Source organism: Ursus arctos, unplaced genomic scaffold, assembly GCF_023065955.2.
Source record: "Ursus arctos isolate Adak ecotype North America unplaced genomic scaffold, UrsArc2.0 scaffold_14, whole genome shotgun sequence".
In the NCBI taxonomy this organism is placed as follows: domain Eukaryota; kingdom Metazoa; phylum Chordata; class Mammalia; order Carnivora; family Ursidae; genus Ursus; species Ursus arctos.
Genome location: NW_026622808.1, coordinates 18,288,019 through 18,304,813, shown reverse-complemented (window position 1 = coordinate 18,304,813; position 16,795 = coordinate 18,288,019). Strand labels below are relative to the sequence as shown.

Sequence of the window (16,795 nt, the reverse complement as noted above, 5' to 3'; positions counted from 1 at the left end):
AGTAACAGATTTTTCTTCATTGACTAGAGACAAATTGTCACACAGGATAAATTAGAATCTACTTATAAATATACACAAGGAAGATTAAGCTCCAGGAAACAGTGACTCTTAGAAGAAAAACTTTTGAGAGTTCCCCATTTTACAACAACTCAGCTATATTTTATTTTTTTATTTTTTTATTTTTTAGATTTTTTAAATTTATTTATTTATTTGACAGAGATAGAGACAGCCAGCGAGAGAGGGAACACAAGCAGGGGGAGTGGGAGAGGAAGAAGCAGGCTCATAGCGGAGGAGCCTGATGTGGGGCTCGATCCCATAACGCCGGGATCACGCCCTGAGCAGAAGGCAGACGCTTAACCGCTCTGCCACCCAGGTGCCCCTCAGCTATATTTTAAAATGTATTACTCATATCAATATATACAAACTATATTTTCACAACTAAAATTGGTATCAGACTTACTGGTGTCATTCATTGGATAGAGATCCCTTCATTAATACCTAAAAAAAGAAGACTGAAATTCAATTAGAGAAGGAGTGTGTCTGTATTTGCAAAGCATTTGAAATGGAGATGAACAGACCAGATGTACATGATGTACACCTGGTCTCCTAGGGTCAGGAACGCACCATCCTGAATCCCACTGTTCTAGAGTGTTGATCTTTAAGGATTTACACTGCCCTGGGATGTCTGTGACAAAAAAATTGCTTAGTTAATGAGGAGCTTTGGAAATTGAACCTCTAGGGATACGGAGACTACAGTCTGCCTGTGACCACCTCATTCAAGATGAAAAGTAGTAGCACACCTAAGCCTCTCCCATAGATGATCCCTCTTGCTCAGGAGCCCGGGTCTCTCTCAATCCCTCTGCACTTCCTGAGAGCAGATCTTCCACAAGGTACATCAGAAATGTCAGTCATCATTCCACCATGATGCCAACCAGGTAACCTAATAGCCCTTACTCAGTGTTTGGAAATGGGGTCAAATGTCTTACTAAAGGTTCATCCGGGGCAGCTGTGAAGAGAGTACAAACACCAGATGATTGAAACCAAGTCACCCATGGTCCTCCCACCTGTCTTATCTTCACATGTTTCCTTGTGCTTTTTGCCATCATTCCATTTACTAATACTTTTCCCTCACTTGTATGGCCAGGACCATTTCTTCCTGAGTAGAAATTTGTCTTTTAAAAAACATGACTGTTGAGGTGCCTGGCTGGCTCAGTAGGTTAAGTGTCTGCCTTTCACTCAGGTCATGATCCCAGGATCCTGGAATCGAGCCCTGCATTGGGCTCCTTGCTCAGCAGAGAGCCTGCTTCTCCCTCTCCGTCTGTTGGTCCACGTGCTCGTGTTCTCTCTCTCTCAAAGAAATAAAATCTTTAAAAAAAATAAAGTTTAAAAAACTTGATCATTATAAATTTTTCTGACATTTACTTATAATCTTATAGTGGTAAGAGGGCAGGAAGTTTGGGAAACGTTTACCTTATCTTCTCATTCTTGGTTCTTGACATATCTATGTATTATCTCAGTTGTCTGCCTCTGAAGTCTCTAGAGATCCAGACAGAATTTTTTTTTAAGATTTATTATTTTAGAGAGAGAGCATCTCAAGAAGACCCCCTGCTGAGTATGGAGCCCAAAGCAGGGCATGATCTCACAACCCTGAGTTCATGACCTGAGCTGAAACCAAGGTTGGAGGCTTAACTGACTGTGCCACCCAGGTGCCCCCCAGACAGAATCTTCAGGTGCCTTCCCAGTCTGTTTCTTTTTATAAAATTACCAAATGTTTTTTTCCCCCAGAAGTAAACATTTTTATTGAAGTGTAACAAACACAAAGAAAGTTGCACTAATTGATGAATTTTCTTAAAGTGGAATAAACCCACATAATTACTAAGTCTGATCAAGAAATTAAACATTACAAGCTGTTTACATTCTACATATCAGTTTATTTTTAAAAAAGATTCTATTTATTCATTTAAGAGAAAGAGAGACAGAGAAAGAGAGAGAGCATGAGCAGGAGGAGGGGCAGAGGGAGAGGGAGAGAGAAAATCCTGACATAGGGCTCAATCCCAGGACTCTGAGATCTTGACCTGAGCTGAAGTCAGATGCTTAACTGACTGAGCCACAATTGGTATTTTAGGTGCCCCTAAAATTACCAAATGTTTTAAATAAACAGAGCATCATAAACAGTGTAATTTTTAAAAATGACTATATGTTCATCCTCTCCAGACTTAACAATTGTTTATGCTCTGCTATATCAGCTTCAGATTTTATTATTATTTTTTAAAGGTTTTTATTTATTTATTTGTCAGAGAGAGAGCACAAGCAGGGGGAGCAGCAGGCAGAGGGAGAAGCAGGCTTCCCGCTGAGCAGGGAGACCGACGTGGGGCTCAATCCCAGGACCCTGGGATCACGACCTGAGCCAAAGGCAGACGCTTAACCAACAGCCACCCAGGCATCCCAGGTTTTTATTATTTTTAAAGAAACAGAATAATATACATACAGAAGGCACCCATCTCTTATTCCTCTCTATTAGTCTCCATCCCATCCCAAGATGGTTTTTGCCTCTAGTGATGCTCCTCTTCCTGGTCTAGGAAATTCACATTTGACTGACTCCATCTTTTCCATCAGATTCATCAACAATATGGAACCTGGAAATGATACACATGTTTCAGAATTCCTTCTCATGAGCGTGACAGAGGATCCAGAACTGCAGTTCCCCCTATTCATCCTGCTCCTGTCCATGTACCTGGTCACCATCCTGGGAAACCTGCTCATCATTCTGGCTGTCAGCTCTGAGTCCCACCTCCACACCCCCATGTACTTCTTCCTCTCCAACCTGTCTATTAATGACATCTGTTTAAGCACAACCACCATCCCGAAGATGCTGGTGAACATCCAAACACAGAATCAGAGCATCACTTATACAGGCTGCCTCACCCAGATTTGCTTTGTCCTGGTTTTTGCAAGTTTAGAAAGTAGTCTTCTTGCAGTAATGGCCTATGACCGCTATGTGGCCATTTGTCATCCATTGAGGTACGCAGTCATCATGAACTCCCACCTGTGTGGCCTGCTGGTTCTACTCCCCCTGTTTATTATCATTGTGGATGCTCTGATGCACAGTCTGATGGTGTTGCAGCTGACCTTCTGCACAGACTTTGACATCCCTCTCTTCTTCTGCGAAGTGGTTCAGGTCATCAAGCTTGCGTGTTCTGACACCCTCATCAATAACATCCTGATATATTTTGCAACTAGCGTATTTGGTGGTATTCCTCTGTGTGGAATCATTTTCTCTTACACTCGGATAGTGTCCTCTGTTTTGAGAATGCCATCAGCAGGTGGAAAGTATAAAGCTTTTTCCACCTGTGGTTCTCACCTGTCAGTTGTGTCTTTGTTCTATGGGACAGGTTTGGGGGTGTACATTAGTTCTGCTCTTACTGACTCTTCCAGAAACACTGCGGTGGTTTCAATGATGTACACTGTTGTCCCTCAAATGATGAACCCCTTCATCTACAGCCTGAGGAACAGGGACATGAAGGGAGCCTTGAGGAAACTCATACATAGAACACCTTCTCTTCTGTGACTGTGTCGCCTGCATGGACTGAGGTTTCTAGAATGAGTCAAAATGAGATAAATACTGGGTGAGCCAGAATGTCTGATTCTTGCATAAGCAAGTTCTTCTAGAATGACTAGAGAGCTTAATGGGTAAGTTCATCTTAATTTTGGGTTGAAACTTGATTTATTCTTTGAATAGCCCTGTGATGTTTTGAAAATGAGTTCTAATTCCTAAGCCTGGTATTTTTGGTGGGATCCTCACAAGCTGTCCCAAGGCAAGGGTGATACCGATACTGAAATGTCAGAAGAGAAGTGGGAGAAGTTGGGTAGATCAGGGAGAGGACCAATATGTCTGTGATTATATCAGAGACTTGAGTCCGCCTGATCTCATAGTTAGGGCCATGTGAATTGCACTTTAGAGACAAGCCAAGTGTATGACATGGTGTGTGTATGTGGAGAGCTATTCTTTCATACTCTAGTAATTCCTGAGACCTGTCACTGATACACTGTGTCAGTGCAGGGCAACATCAGCATTAACTATACTCAGTTTTATAATGTATAAAACTGCTATAATGTGATTATCTCATTGGTTTGAGATGATCATTAGACCTTTGATCCTGATCAGTGAGGAAGCCATCGTATCTACTAAGAGAAAGTAATCCTGATTGTAAAATGCCAAAACAATAAAGATATTTGTATTTCCCTGATGATCAGTGATGGTGAGCAACTTTTCATGTATCTGTTGGCCATCTGTATGTCTTCTTTGGGAAAATGTCTATTGATGTCTTCTGCCCATTTTTAAATTGGATTTTCATTTTTTGGGTGTTGAGTTTTATAAGTTCTTCATAGATTTTGGATATTAACCCTTTATCAGATATGTCATTTGCAAATATCTTCTGTTCCATAGGTTGCCTTTTAGTTTTGTTGATAGTGTCCTTCACTATGCAGAAGCTATTTATTTTGATGAAGTCCCAATTGTTTATTTTAATTTTTTGAATCATGGGGTATTTTTGTTATAATTTTGTATTCCAAAGTGATTATACCAATTTACATTCTCATCCACAGTAAGTGTATTCCTCTTGCTTCATGTTCTCACCAACACTTTGATTACCAGTCTCATGAGTGAGGGTATATGGTATTACATTATGGTTTTAATGTGCATTTCCTTAACTATCAATGAGATAGAACTTTTTTAAAAAGATAGAACATTTTTAAATAGGTTAATTGGCTATTTAGCTTTCTTTTTCTGTGAAGTGCATATTCTAGTTTTTGCCTCTTTTTCTGATTTTTTCTTTTTTTTTTAAAGAAGATTTTATTTATTTAAGAGAGAGTGAGCAAGTGAGAGAGAGAGCACACAAGCAGAGGGAGAGGGAGAAGCAGACTCCCTGTTGAGCTGGGAGCCCGACGTGGGGCTCGATCCCAGGACCCTGGGATCATGACCTGAGCCGAAGTCAGACGCTCAACCGACTGAGCCACCCAGGTGCCCCTACTGATTTTTTTTCTAACTGATGTGTATAAGTATATATCCTGGATACTGAGCTGTTATCAGTTTTATCAGTTGCAAATGTCTTCTCCCAATTTGTGCCTTGTTTTTTCACTCAACTCATTGTGTTGTCTTTTGGCAAACAGAAATTCTTAATTTTAGTATAGCTACATTTATTAACTTTCTCCTTTATGGTTTGTGTTTTTTGTATCATATTTAATAAATCCTTCTCTACTCCAAGTTATTAAGGTATCTTTCTGTATTGCTTCTAACAATTTCATAATTTTGCTTTTCATATTTAAATCTGTTTAAATTTTTTTTATTTGAGGGGCACCTGGGTGGCTTAGTCACTCTTGATTTCGGCTCAGGCCCTGATCCCATGCCATGAGATGACGCCCCAGGTTGGGCTCCGTGCTGTTCACGGATCCTCCTTGAGATTCTTTGTCTCCCTCACCATGCTCTGTCTCTCTCCCTTCTTTCTCTCTCTCTCTCAAAAAAAGATTCTCTCTGTCCCTTGCCCTCTGTCCCTCCCCCCCCCAAATTTTTTATTTGAGCATAGTTGACATGGTTTTATTTACATGTGTTTCTTAATCTTAATGCATCTAAAATTTATTTTCACCACATAATCAATTCTCTCTGCATCCTGTATTCAAACATTAATTCTTTCCCCTGCAGATTTGCTTTAAATTTTCAAATATACATGGATCTACTTGTCTCTCTATTCTTTTTTTTTTTTTTTAAAGATTTTATTTATTTATTTGACAGAGATAGAGACAGCCAGCGAGAGAGGGAACACAAGCAGGGGGAGTGGGAGAGGAAGAAGCAGGCTCATAGTGGAAGAGCCTGACGTGGGGCTCGATCCCGTAACGCCGGGATCACGCCCTGAGCCGAAGGCAGACGCTTAACCGCTGTGCCACCCAGGTGCCCCTTGTCTCTCTATTCTGTTCCAATAGTCTATTTGTCTCTCATCGAACAGCTTTTATAAATCCTAATATTTAGTATTCTGGTAAAGTAAATCCTTCATTTTTATACTTCCTCAGGAATGCCTTATTTAGTTTTAGTCCTTTGCATTTCCACATAAATTTCAGAACTGGCTCATCAGGCTTAAATATACAATTGGGATTTTGATTGGATTTGCACTGAAACTAACTTTAAAAAAAAAGATTTTATTTATTTATTTATTTGAGAGAGGGAGCATGAGTGAGTGAGAGAGAGCATGAGCACCAGCAGAGGGAGAGGCAGAAGGAGAGGGAGAAGTGGGCTCCCCACTGAGCAGGGAGACCGATGTGGGACTTAATCCAGGACCTCAGGATCATGACCTGAGCCAAAGGCAGACTCTTAACTGACGGAGCCACCCAGGTGCCCCACACTGAAACTATAGACCACTTGGGATAAGTGAAACCTTTATAATGATATGTCTTCTAATCTGTAAACATGGCATCTACATCAAAAACTAATGATGTACTGTATGTTGGCTAATTGAATTTAAATTTAAGAAAAGAAAGAAAGAAAAACATTTGGGGGGATGCCTGTGTGGCTCAGTTGGTTAAGTGTCTGCCTTTGGCTTAGGTCATGATCCCAGGGTCCTGGGATTGAGTTCTGCATTGGGCTCCTTGCTCAGCAGGGAGCCTGCTTCTCCCTCTGCCTGCCATTCCCCCTGTTTGTGCTCTCTCTCTCTCTGACAAATAAATAAAAATTTTTAAAAAAGAAAGACATTTGAGAAGACCTAAATCAATTGTTTATTTTTGCTTTTATTTCCCTTGCCTCAGGAGACATATCTAAAAAGAAGTTGTTATGGCTGATGTCAAAGAGGTTACTGCCTCTGTTTTCCTCTAGGATTTTTCTAGTTTTTTCTAGTTTCACATTTAGGTTTTTAATCATTTTGAGTTTATTTTTGTGTTTGGTGTAAGAGAGTGGTGCAGTTTAATTCTGCATGGTGCTGTTCAGTTTTCCCAACATCATTTGTTGAAGAGACTATGTTTTTCCCACTGAATTATTCTTTCCTGCTTTGTGAAGATTAATTGATCATTTAGTTGTGGTTATATTTCTGGGCTTTCTAGTCTATTCCATTGGTCTGTGTGTCTGTTTTTGTGCCAGTACCATACTGCCTTGATGACTTCAGCTTTGTAATATAACTTGAAGCCTGGAATTGTGATGCCTCCAACTTTGCTCTTTTTTCCCCCTGCAAGGTTGCTTTGGCTATTCACAATCTCTTGTGGTTCCATACAAATTTTAGGAATTTTTGTTTTAGCTCTGTGAAAAACGCTATTGATATTTTGGTAAGAATTGCATTGAACGTGTAGGTTGCTCTAGATAGCATAGACATTTTAACAATATTTGTTCTTCCAATCCGTGAGCATGGAATGTCTTTCCATTTCTTTGTGTCATCATCAATTTCTTTTGCCAGTGTTTTATAGTTTTCAGAGTACAGGTCTTTCACCTCTTTGGTTAAGTTTATTCCTAGGTATCTTATTATTTTGGGTGCAATTATAAAGGGGATTGATTCCTTAATTTCTCTTTCTGCTGCTTCATTATTGGTGTGTAGAAACACAATGGATTTCTGTACATTGATTTTGTATCTTGCCACTTTACTGAATTTGTTTATCAGTTCTAGCAGTTTTTTGGTGGAGTCTTTTGGGTTTTCTGTATAGAGTATCATGTCATCTGCAAATAGTGAAAGTTTTACTTCTTCCTTTTGAATGCCCTTCATTTGAATGCCTTTTATTTCTTTTTGTTTTCTGATTGCTGTGGCTAGGACTTCCACCATACACAGTGAAGGAAACCATCAACAAAACTAAAGGCAACCAAAGGAAGGGGAGAACATATTTGCAAACGACGTATCCAATAAGGGTTAGTATCCCAAATCTATAAAGAACTTACCAAACTCAACACCCAAAACACAAATAATCCAGTTAAGAAATGGGCAGAGGACATGAACAGACATTTTTCCAAGGAAGACATCCAGATGGCTAACAGACATGAAAAGATGCTCAATATCACTGGGCATCAGGGAAAAACAAGTCAAAACCACAGTGAGATACAACCTCACACCTGTCAGACTGACTAAAATCAGCAACAGAAGAGACAACAGGTGTTGGCAAGAAGGTGGAGAAAAGGGAACCCTCTTGCACTCTTGGTGGGAACGCAAACTGGTGCAGCCACTGTGGAAAACAGTATAGAGGTTCTCAAAAAGGTAAAAATAGAACTGCCCTGTGATCCAGCAATTGCACCACTAGGTATTGAACCAAAAAAATACAAAAACACTAGTTCAAAGGGATACATGCACCCCAGTATTTATAGCAGCATTATCGCAATAGACAAATTATGGAAATAGCCCAAGTATCTGTTGATCGATGAATGAATAAAGAAGATGGGGTGTATACCTATACAATGGAATATTACTCACCATAAGAAAGAATGGAATCTTGTCATTTGCAGTGACATGGATGGAGCCAAAGAGTATAATGCTAAGCAAAATAAGTCAATCAGAGAAAGACAAATACCGTATGATTTCACTCATATGTGGAATTTAAGAAACAAAACAAATGAGCAAAGTGATTAAAAAAGAGAGAGAGAAGCAAACTAAGAAACAGACTCTTAACTACAGAGAATAAAGTGATGGTTACCAGAGGGGAGGTGGATGGGGGATGGGTTAAATAGGTGGTGGGGATTAAGGAGGGCACTTGTTGTGATGAGCACCGGGTGATGTATGGAATTGTTGAATCACTGTATTGTACACCTAAAACTAATAGTACACTGTATGTTCTCTAACTGGAATTTAAATAAAAACTTAAAAAGAAACAATGGGAAAAAGACAGTCTCTTCAACAAGTGGTGTTGGGAAAACTGGACAGCCACATAGAAATGAATGAAACTGGACCACTCTCTTACATCTTATGCAACTTGCATGATTTTTACGTGTGCAGTTTGGTAGCAAAACTACACTCACAGTATTGGGCAAACATTGTATCTGTTTCCATAAGCTTTCATGAATCAAACAGAAAATCTGTAGCCATTTACCAATAACTTGATCTAATGCCACAGAACCCGCCCTTGACAACCTCTGGTCTACTTTCTATCTCTATGATTTTTCTTAATCTAGATATTTCATATAAGAGAAGTCATAAAATACATGTTCTGTGGCATCTGGCTTATTATACTTAGCATAATGTTTTCAAGGTTTGTCCATGTTTTAGCATGTTTCAGAACTGAATTCCTTTTTATGGCTGAAAAATAATCCTCTGTGTGTGTGTGTGTGTGTGTGTGTGTGTGTGTGTTTCCACATTTTGGGTATTATCAGTAATACTTCTATGAACATTGTTACATAAGTACCTGTTTGTGTTCCTGATTTGAATTCTTTGGCTATATACCTAGGAGTGGAATGGCTGGGTTGTATGGTAGTTCTATGCTTAGCTTTTGAGGAACTGCCAAACTGCACTCTCTGAACTCAAAAAGTCTATGTCCCCTGATTTTATTCTGTATGAAGTTGTTTGGGCTGATTGGGGCCCCCTGCAATTCCATATGAGTCTGAGGATCAGGTTTTCCATATCTGGAAAAAAGGCATTGTCCTTTTTTGCACAAAAATAATGAGAGGGATTGCATTGAATCTCTAGGTTTCTTTTCTTTTTCTTTTCTTTACTTAGATTTTATTTATTTGAGAGAGAGAAAGAGCACAGAGGGAGATGGAGAAGCAGACTCCCCGCTGAGCAGGGAGCCTGATGCGAGGCTCAATCCCAAGACCCTGAGATCACAACCTGAGCTAAAGGCAGATGCTTAACTGACTGAGCCACCCAGGTGCCGCTCTAGGTTTCTTTGTACAGATTGACATCTGAAAAAATGAAGTCTTTCTACCCATTAACACCAGACACATTTCCATTTATTTAGGTTTTCTTCAATTTCAGCCGTGTATTTAGTTTTCAGTTACAAGTCTCTTACCTTCTTGGTTAAATTTATTTCTAGGTGTTTCATTGTTTTAGATGCTATTTTAAACAGAATAACTTTCTTATATTCCTTTCAGTTGCTCCTTTCAAATTGTAAGAACACAACGATATTGTTGTGTTGATCACATATCCTGCAACAGTTCTTTGCTCAACTGATAAACACCTGTGAAATTAAACAACAAATATTGAATTTAATACCAAAAACAAACAAACAAACAAACAAACAAACAAACAAACAAAAACCAGTTCTTTGCTCAATACCTTTCCTATGGACTCTTTGGAGTTTACCATATATAGGATTAGGTCCCTGTGAATAGAGGTAGTTTTACTTCCTCCATTCCAACCTGGATGACTTTTATTTGGTTTTCTTGACTAATAGCTCTGGCTAGAACTTCCAGTTCCATGGTGACCAGCAGCATGTAGGCTTCCCTGCCTTGTCCCTGATGTTAGGGAGAAAGTTTTCAGTCTTTCACTATCAAATATGGTGTTAGCTGTGGGTTGTTCATAAAAACCATTTAACATCTAGAGGGATTATTGCACTATCCCCAGTTTTCTGAGTTTTTTGTTTTTAATTATCATGAATGGGCTTTGGATTTTAAGAAATTCCTTTTCTTCATCAATTGAGATTGAGTTTTTTGTCCTTTTGTTTATTGATGTGATGCATTTCCTTGATCTAGTTTCTTATGTTGAACCACCCTTGAGTTCTTGGATAAATATCATTTGGTTATGGCAAATTATCCTTTTAATTTGGTGTTGGATTCAATTTGTTAATATTTTGTTGATGATTTTTGCATGTCTTTTTTTTAAGTTTAATGAAATATTTCTTTCTTTTTTAAATGTTTTTTTTTATTATATTATGTTAGTCACCATACAGTACATCCGTTTTTTTTTTTATTTAAGATTTTATTTATTTATTCAACAGAGATAGAGACAGCCAGCGAGAGAGGGAACACAAGAAGGGGGAGTGGGAGAGGAAGAAGCAGGCTCCTACCGGAGGAGCCTGATGTGGGGCTCGATCCCATAACGCCGGGATCACGCCCTGAGCCGAAGGCAGACGCTTAACCGCTGTGCCACCCAGGCGCCCCAGTACATCCCTGGTTTTTGATGTAAAGTTCGATGATTCCTTAGTTGCGTATAACACCCAGTGCACCATGCAATACGTGCCCTCCTTACTACCCATCACCAGCCTATCCCAGTCCCCCACTCCCCTCCCCTCTTTATCAGGGATATTCCTTTATAATTTTACTGTGATGTCTTTATATGGATTTGGTGTCAGGTTAGTGCTGGCTTCATGAGATGATTTAGGAAATTTTTCCATCTTTAAAATTTTTTGGAAGATTTTGAGAAATATTGGTGTAAATTCTTCCTTAAATGTTTGGTAGAATTAACTAGTGAAACCATGTCATCATGAGCTTTTTTGTGTTGGGAGGTTTTTTATTACAGATTCAGTCTCCTTCCTCATTATTGGTCTCTTCCAGATTTTCTTTCTTCATGATTCAGTGTTGGTTTCTTTTATGCTTTTAGGAGTCTATCCATTTCTTCTAGGTTATCCAGCTCGTTGGCATATAATTGCTCATAGTAGTCTCTTATGATCTTTTGTATTTCTGTGGTATCAGTTTTAATGTTTCCTCTTTCATTTCTAATTTTATTTGAGTCTTCTCTTTTTTTTTCTTAGTCTAAATTTTCTCAATTTTGTTTATAATTTCAAAAAAGCCAGCTCTTAGTTTTGTTGTTGTTGTTTTTTTAAATATAGTTTTCACAGGGCACCTGGGTGGCTCAGTTGGTTAAGGATCAGACTCTTTGTTTTGGCTCTGGTCATGATCTCATGGGTCATGAGACTGAGCCCTGGGTTGAGCATCCAACTCTTTTTTTTTTTTTTTAGAGTTTATTTATTTATTTGACAGAGAGAGAGCCAGCAAGAGAGGGAACACAAACATGGGGAGTGGGAGAGGAAGAAGCAGGCTCCCAGTGGAGCAGGGAGCCCAATGCAGAGCTCTATCCCAGGACCCTGGGATCACGCCCTGAGCCGAAGGCAGACGCTTAATGACTGAGCCACCCAGATGCCCCAGAATATGTGTCTAATTCTTGACTTCTGTTGGGGGACAAGGAGGCTGGTGTCTCCTACATCCCCATTCTGGTGATATCTGTTCTATTCTCTTTCTAGTCTCTGTTTAGTATTTCTGCTTTGATATTTGTTTTTTTCTTCTTTCTACTGGTTTTTGGCTAAGTTTTTTCTTTTTCTTGTTCCCTGTGGTATAAATTTCGGTTGTTTATTTGAGGTCTTTCTTTTTGCTTACTGTAGGCTTTTATAGGTATAAACTACTCTCCTAGAACTGCTTTTGCTTGAGCCTATAACTTTTGGCATGTTGTATTTCTATTTTCCTTTGTTGTATGATTTTTTAAAAAGATTTTATTTATTTATTTATTTGTCAGAGAGCGAGAGAACACAAGAAAGGGGAGCAGCAAGCAGAGGGAGAAGCAGACTCCCCACTGAGCAGAGAGCCTGATGGGGGGCTCGATCCCAGGACCCAGGGATCATGACCTGAGCCAAAGGCAGACATTTAACCAACTGACCACCCAGGTGTCCCTGTTGTGTGATATTTTTTTAATTTCCCTTTTGATCTCTTCTTTGATCTATTGGTTTTTCAGGAGCACATTTTTTTCTCCACTTATTTGTGAATTCTCCAGTTTTCCTCCTGTTATTGAATTCTTGTTTCATACCACTGTGATTGCAAAAGATAGGCTGATTTCAGTCTTCGTAAGTTTGTTAAGACTTGTTTTGGGTGGCCCAATGTATGATCTATTCAGGGTAATGTTCTGTATATGCTAGAGAAGAACGTGTGTTCTGCTGCAATTAGGTGGAATTTTCTGGATGTATTTGTTAGGTCTATTTGGTAAATTGTGCTTAAAGTCCAATGTTTACGTACTCATTTTCAGCCTGGATGGTGTAGCCACTGCTGAAAGTAAGATAATGAAGACCTCTACCATAATTTATTGCTGTCTATTACTCGCCAGATCCATTTATATTTCTTAATGTGTTTATGTACTCTGATATTGGATAGATATACATTTATAATTGTATAATTGATTATAATACATTATAATCAATCTTCTTTGCCTCTTGTTATAATTTTTTATTTTTTATTATTTATTTATTTTAAAGATTTTATTTATAATTTTTTAAAGATAGATTTATTTATTTGTTTGTTTATTTATTTAAGAGAGTGCAAGCAGGGGGAGAAGGGCAGAGGGAGAAGAAGAGGAACAGACTCCCTGCAGAGCCGGGAACCCAACACGGGGCTAGATTCCAGGACCCTGAGATCATGACCTGAGCCAAAATCAAGAGTCAGACACTTAGCTGACTGAGACACTCAGGCGCCCCTGCTTCTTGTTATGGTTTTTGACTTAAAGTCTATTTTATCTGATATAAGTATGGACACCCCTGCTCTCTTTTGGTTTCCATTTGCATGGAATATCTTTTTCCACACCTCCACTTTCAGTTTATGTGTGTCCTTAATTGCTGAAGTGCACTCTTGTAAGCATCATATAGATGGGATTTAAAAAATAAACAACCAACTGTTCGTCATTTTATGTGTTTTGATCAGAGACTTTAGCTCCTTTTACTTTTAAGTAATTATTGATAGGTGAATTCTTACTATTGTCATTTTGTTAATTGTTTTCTTGGTGTTTTGTAGATCCTTTGCTCCTTTCTTCCTCTATTGCTGTCTTCCTTTGTGATTTTTGATTTTCCGTGATTTGTTGATCCGTTTCTGGTTTTGTTTTTATTTTTGTATCTACTATAGGGTTTTGATTTGTGGTTAGCATGAGGCTTATATAAAACATTTATAGTTATAACAGTCTATGTTAAGGGGCGCCTGGGTGGCTCAGTTGGTTAAGTGTCTGCCTTCAGCTCTGGTCATGATCCCAGGGCCTTGGGATTGAATCCCACATTGAGCTCCTTGCTCAGCAGGGAGCCTGCTCCCCCTCTGCCTGCCACTCCTCCTGCTTACGCATGCACTCACACTCTGTCTCTAATAAATAAATAAAATTAAAAAACCCCAGTCTATGTTAAGCCAACAATTTAATTTTGATTACATAAAAAACTCTACCCTTTTGTTTCCCCCATTTTATATTTTTGGTGTGTCAATTTACATCTTTTTGTATTGTATATTTTTAAAATTAATGCAGTATAGTTATAATTAATAATTTTGTCTTTTAACCATTACCCTGGAGTTATAACCATTAAAATATTAGACTTTTTTTGCATTTGACTACCTTTACCACTGAGTTTTATACTTTAATATGTTTTCATGTTACTAATTGACATCATTTTTATTTTATTTTTATTTTTTTTATTTTTTAAAGATTTTATTTATTTATTTATTTGACAGAGAGAGAGCCAGAGAGCACAAGTGGAGGGAATGGCAGAGGGAGAGGGAGAAGCAGGATCCCCACTGAGCAGGGAGCCAGATGCAGGGCTTGATCCTGGGACCCTGGGATCATGACCTGAGCCTAAGGCAGACACTTAACCGACTGACCCACCCAGGTGCCCCAACATCATTTATTTTGGCTCGAAGAACTCACTTAGAATTTCTTTTAAGGCTTGTCTAGTGGTGATGAACTCCTTCAGCTTTTGGTTTTCTGTGAGTATCTTTATCTCTCCTTTAGTTCTGAAGGAAAGCTTTACTGGGTAATATATATATTATATATAGTAATGTATTCTTAGTTGGCAGGTTTTTTTCTTTCAATATTTTACATATAAAATCTCAGTCTCTCCTGGCCTTCAAGGTTTTTTCTGAGAAATCTGCTGATTACCTTATGGGGTTTCCCTTGTATTTGATGAGGCTCTTTTCTCTTGCAGCACCTCCAGAATCAGTGATGAAGGTCCAGGACAGGTAGTTGTGATGGTCAGGGTTAGCAGTGTGCAAACACTCTGCTGTGGGTGCTAGCTGTAGTTTCCTGCATGGTGGCACAGCCGACTGTAAGTACTTGCATGGTGGTGAGGGTCAGGGCAATGACAGGGGTCAGCTGTAGATGTGTGCATAGTGGTAGAGGCCAGTGATAAGGGTTGAGGTTTTCTGCCTGTGTATGCACAACTGTGATTTCTGGGGCTGTGTGGTATGTATTTACATCATGACAGAGATAGCCATGGGTATGCATGGGGTGGAGACCAGGGACAAGAAATGGGGCTGGCTGCATGCACATGTGTAGCTGTGGGGACTAGGACCAGCTGTGAGTGTTTGCTTGGTGGCCATACTGACTTCCAAGACCAAGGCACCTGTGGTGGTGGGAATGGAGTGGGACTCAAGCTGTTGGTTTTTTAATGTGAAACGTGCAGAACTCTTGGTGATGAAAACTGCAGGGAGACTGGAGCAGCTGAGCTGGCTTTTGGTTTCCTCGGTGATGAAAGCTTCTGGTGTCATCTGTGGAGCAGACCTCTGGGGTCTGCAATGGTGAACACTTGATAGAATATGGTATATATACACCATGGAATATGACTCCTTAAAAAGGAAGGAAATCCTGACCCATGAAGTTACATGGATGAACCTTGAGGACATAAAGCTAAGTAAAATGAGCCAGTCACAAAAGGACAAAGACTATGGTTCTATTTATGAGGTCTCTAGAGGAGTCAAAATTATAAGGCCAAAAATGAAATGGTGTAGGCTGGTGATGGGTAGTAAGGAGGGCATGTGTTGCATGGTGCACTGGGTGTTATACGCAACTAATGAATCATCAAACTTTACATCAGAAACCAGGGATGTACTGTATGGTGACTAACATAATATAATAAAAAAACATTTAAAAAACCCAAAAAAACCAGGGATATACTGTATGGTGACTAAAATAATATAATAAAAAATATTACTATAAAAAAATGAAATGGTGGTTACTCGGGGCTGGGGGAGGCAAGGGATTTGGCCTTGTTGAAATGACATGGAGTTTTATTTCTACCAGATGAAGACTTCTGGAGATTGTTTGCACAGCAGGGAGAAATACTTAACATTAATGAACCACACACTTAAAAATGGTTAAGATGGCAAATTTTATGTTTATGTTCATGTTAATGTTTCAGTCCACAGTCCCCTAAAGTGAGGAACACTATACCTTGAGACTTGTGACAAAATTAGAAAAGATGACCATGAATACCAGTCAGAATGGTGAAAATCAACAACACAGGAAACAACAGGTGTTTGTGAGGGTGTGGAGAAAGGGGAGCCCTCTTACACTGTTGGTGGGAATGCAGACTGGTACAGCCACTCTGGAAACAGAATGGAGGTTCCTCAAAAAGTTAAAAATAGTTACAATCCAGCAATTGCACTACTAGGTATTTACCCAGAGAATACAAAGATACTGATCGGAAGGGGCACATACACCCTGATGTTTATAGCAGCATTATCAACAATAGCCAAACTATGGAAAGAGCCCAAGTGCCCATCGACTGATGAATGGATAAAGAAGAGGTGGTCTATATATAGAATGGAATATTACTCAGCCACCAAAAAGAATGAAATCTTGCCATTCGCAACAACGGGGATGGAGCTAGAGTGTATTATATGCTAAGCGAAATAAGAGAAAGACAAATACCATATGATTTCACTCATGTGGAATTTAAGAAACAAAACAGATGAACATATGGAAGGGGAGGAAAGAGAGAGAGAGGGAAACAAACCATAAGGGACTCTTAACTACAGAGAACAAACTAGGGGTTGATGGAGGGAGGTGGTGGGGGATGGGCTGGATGGGTGATGGGTATTAAAGAGGGCACTTGGGATGAGTGCTGGGTGTTGTGTGTAAGTGATGAATAACTGAATTCTACTCCTGAAACCAGTATT

The 16,795-nt window shown here is 39.2% G+C and overlaps 1 protein-coding gene across 1 annotated transcript; it reads left to right on the top strand.

Moving 5' to 3' along the window:
• The first annotated feature begins 2,629 nt into the window (after positions 1 to 2,629).
• LOC113242643 (olfactory receptor 7G1-like) lies at positions 2,630 to 3,568 on the top strand. Its single transcript, XM_026480776.3, has one exon. The coding sequence runs from the start codon at positions 2,630 to 2,632 to the stop codon at positions 3,566 to 3,568; it is 939 nt and encodes a 312-aa protein (XP_026336561.2).
• The last annotated feature ends 13,227 nt before the right edge of the window (positions 3,569 to 16,795 follow it).

What these genes read in the sequence shown, in the direction of transcription:
- LOC113242643 (XM_026480776.3), top strand. Translation starts at nt 2,630, where the DNA reads ATGGAACCTGGAAATGATACACATGTTTCAGAATTCCTTCTCATGAGC.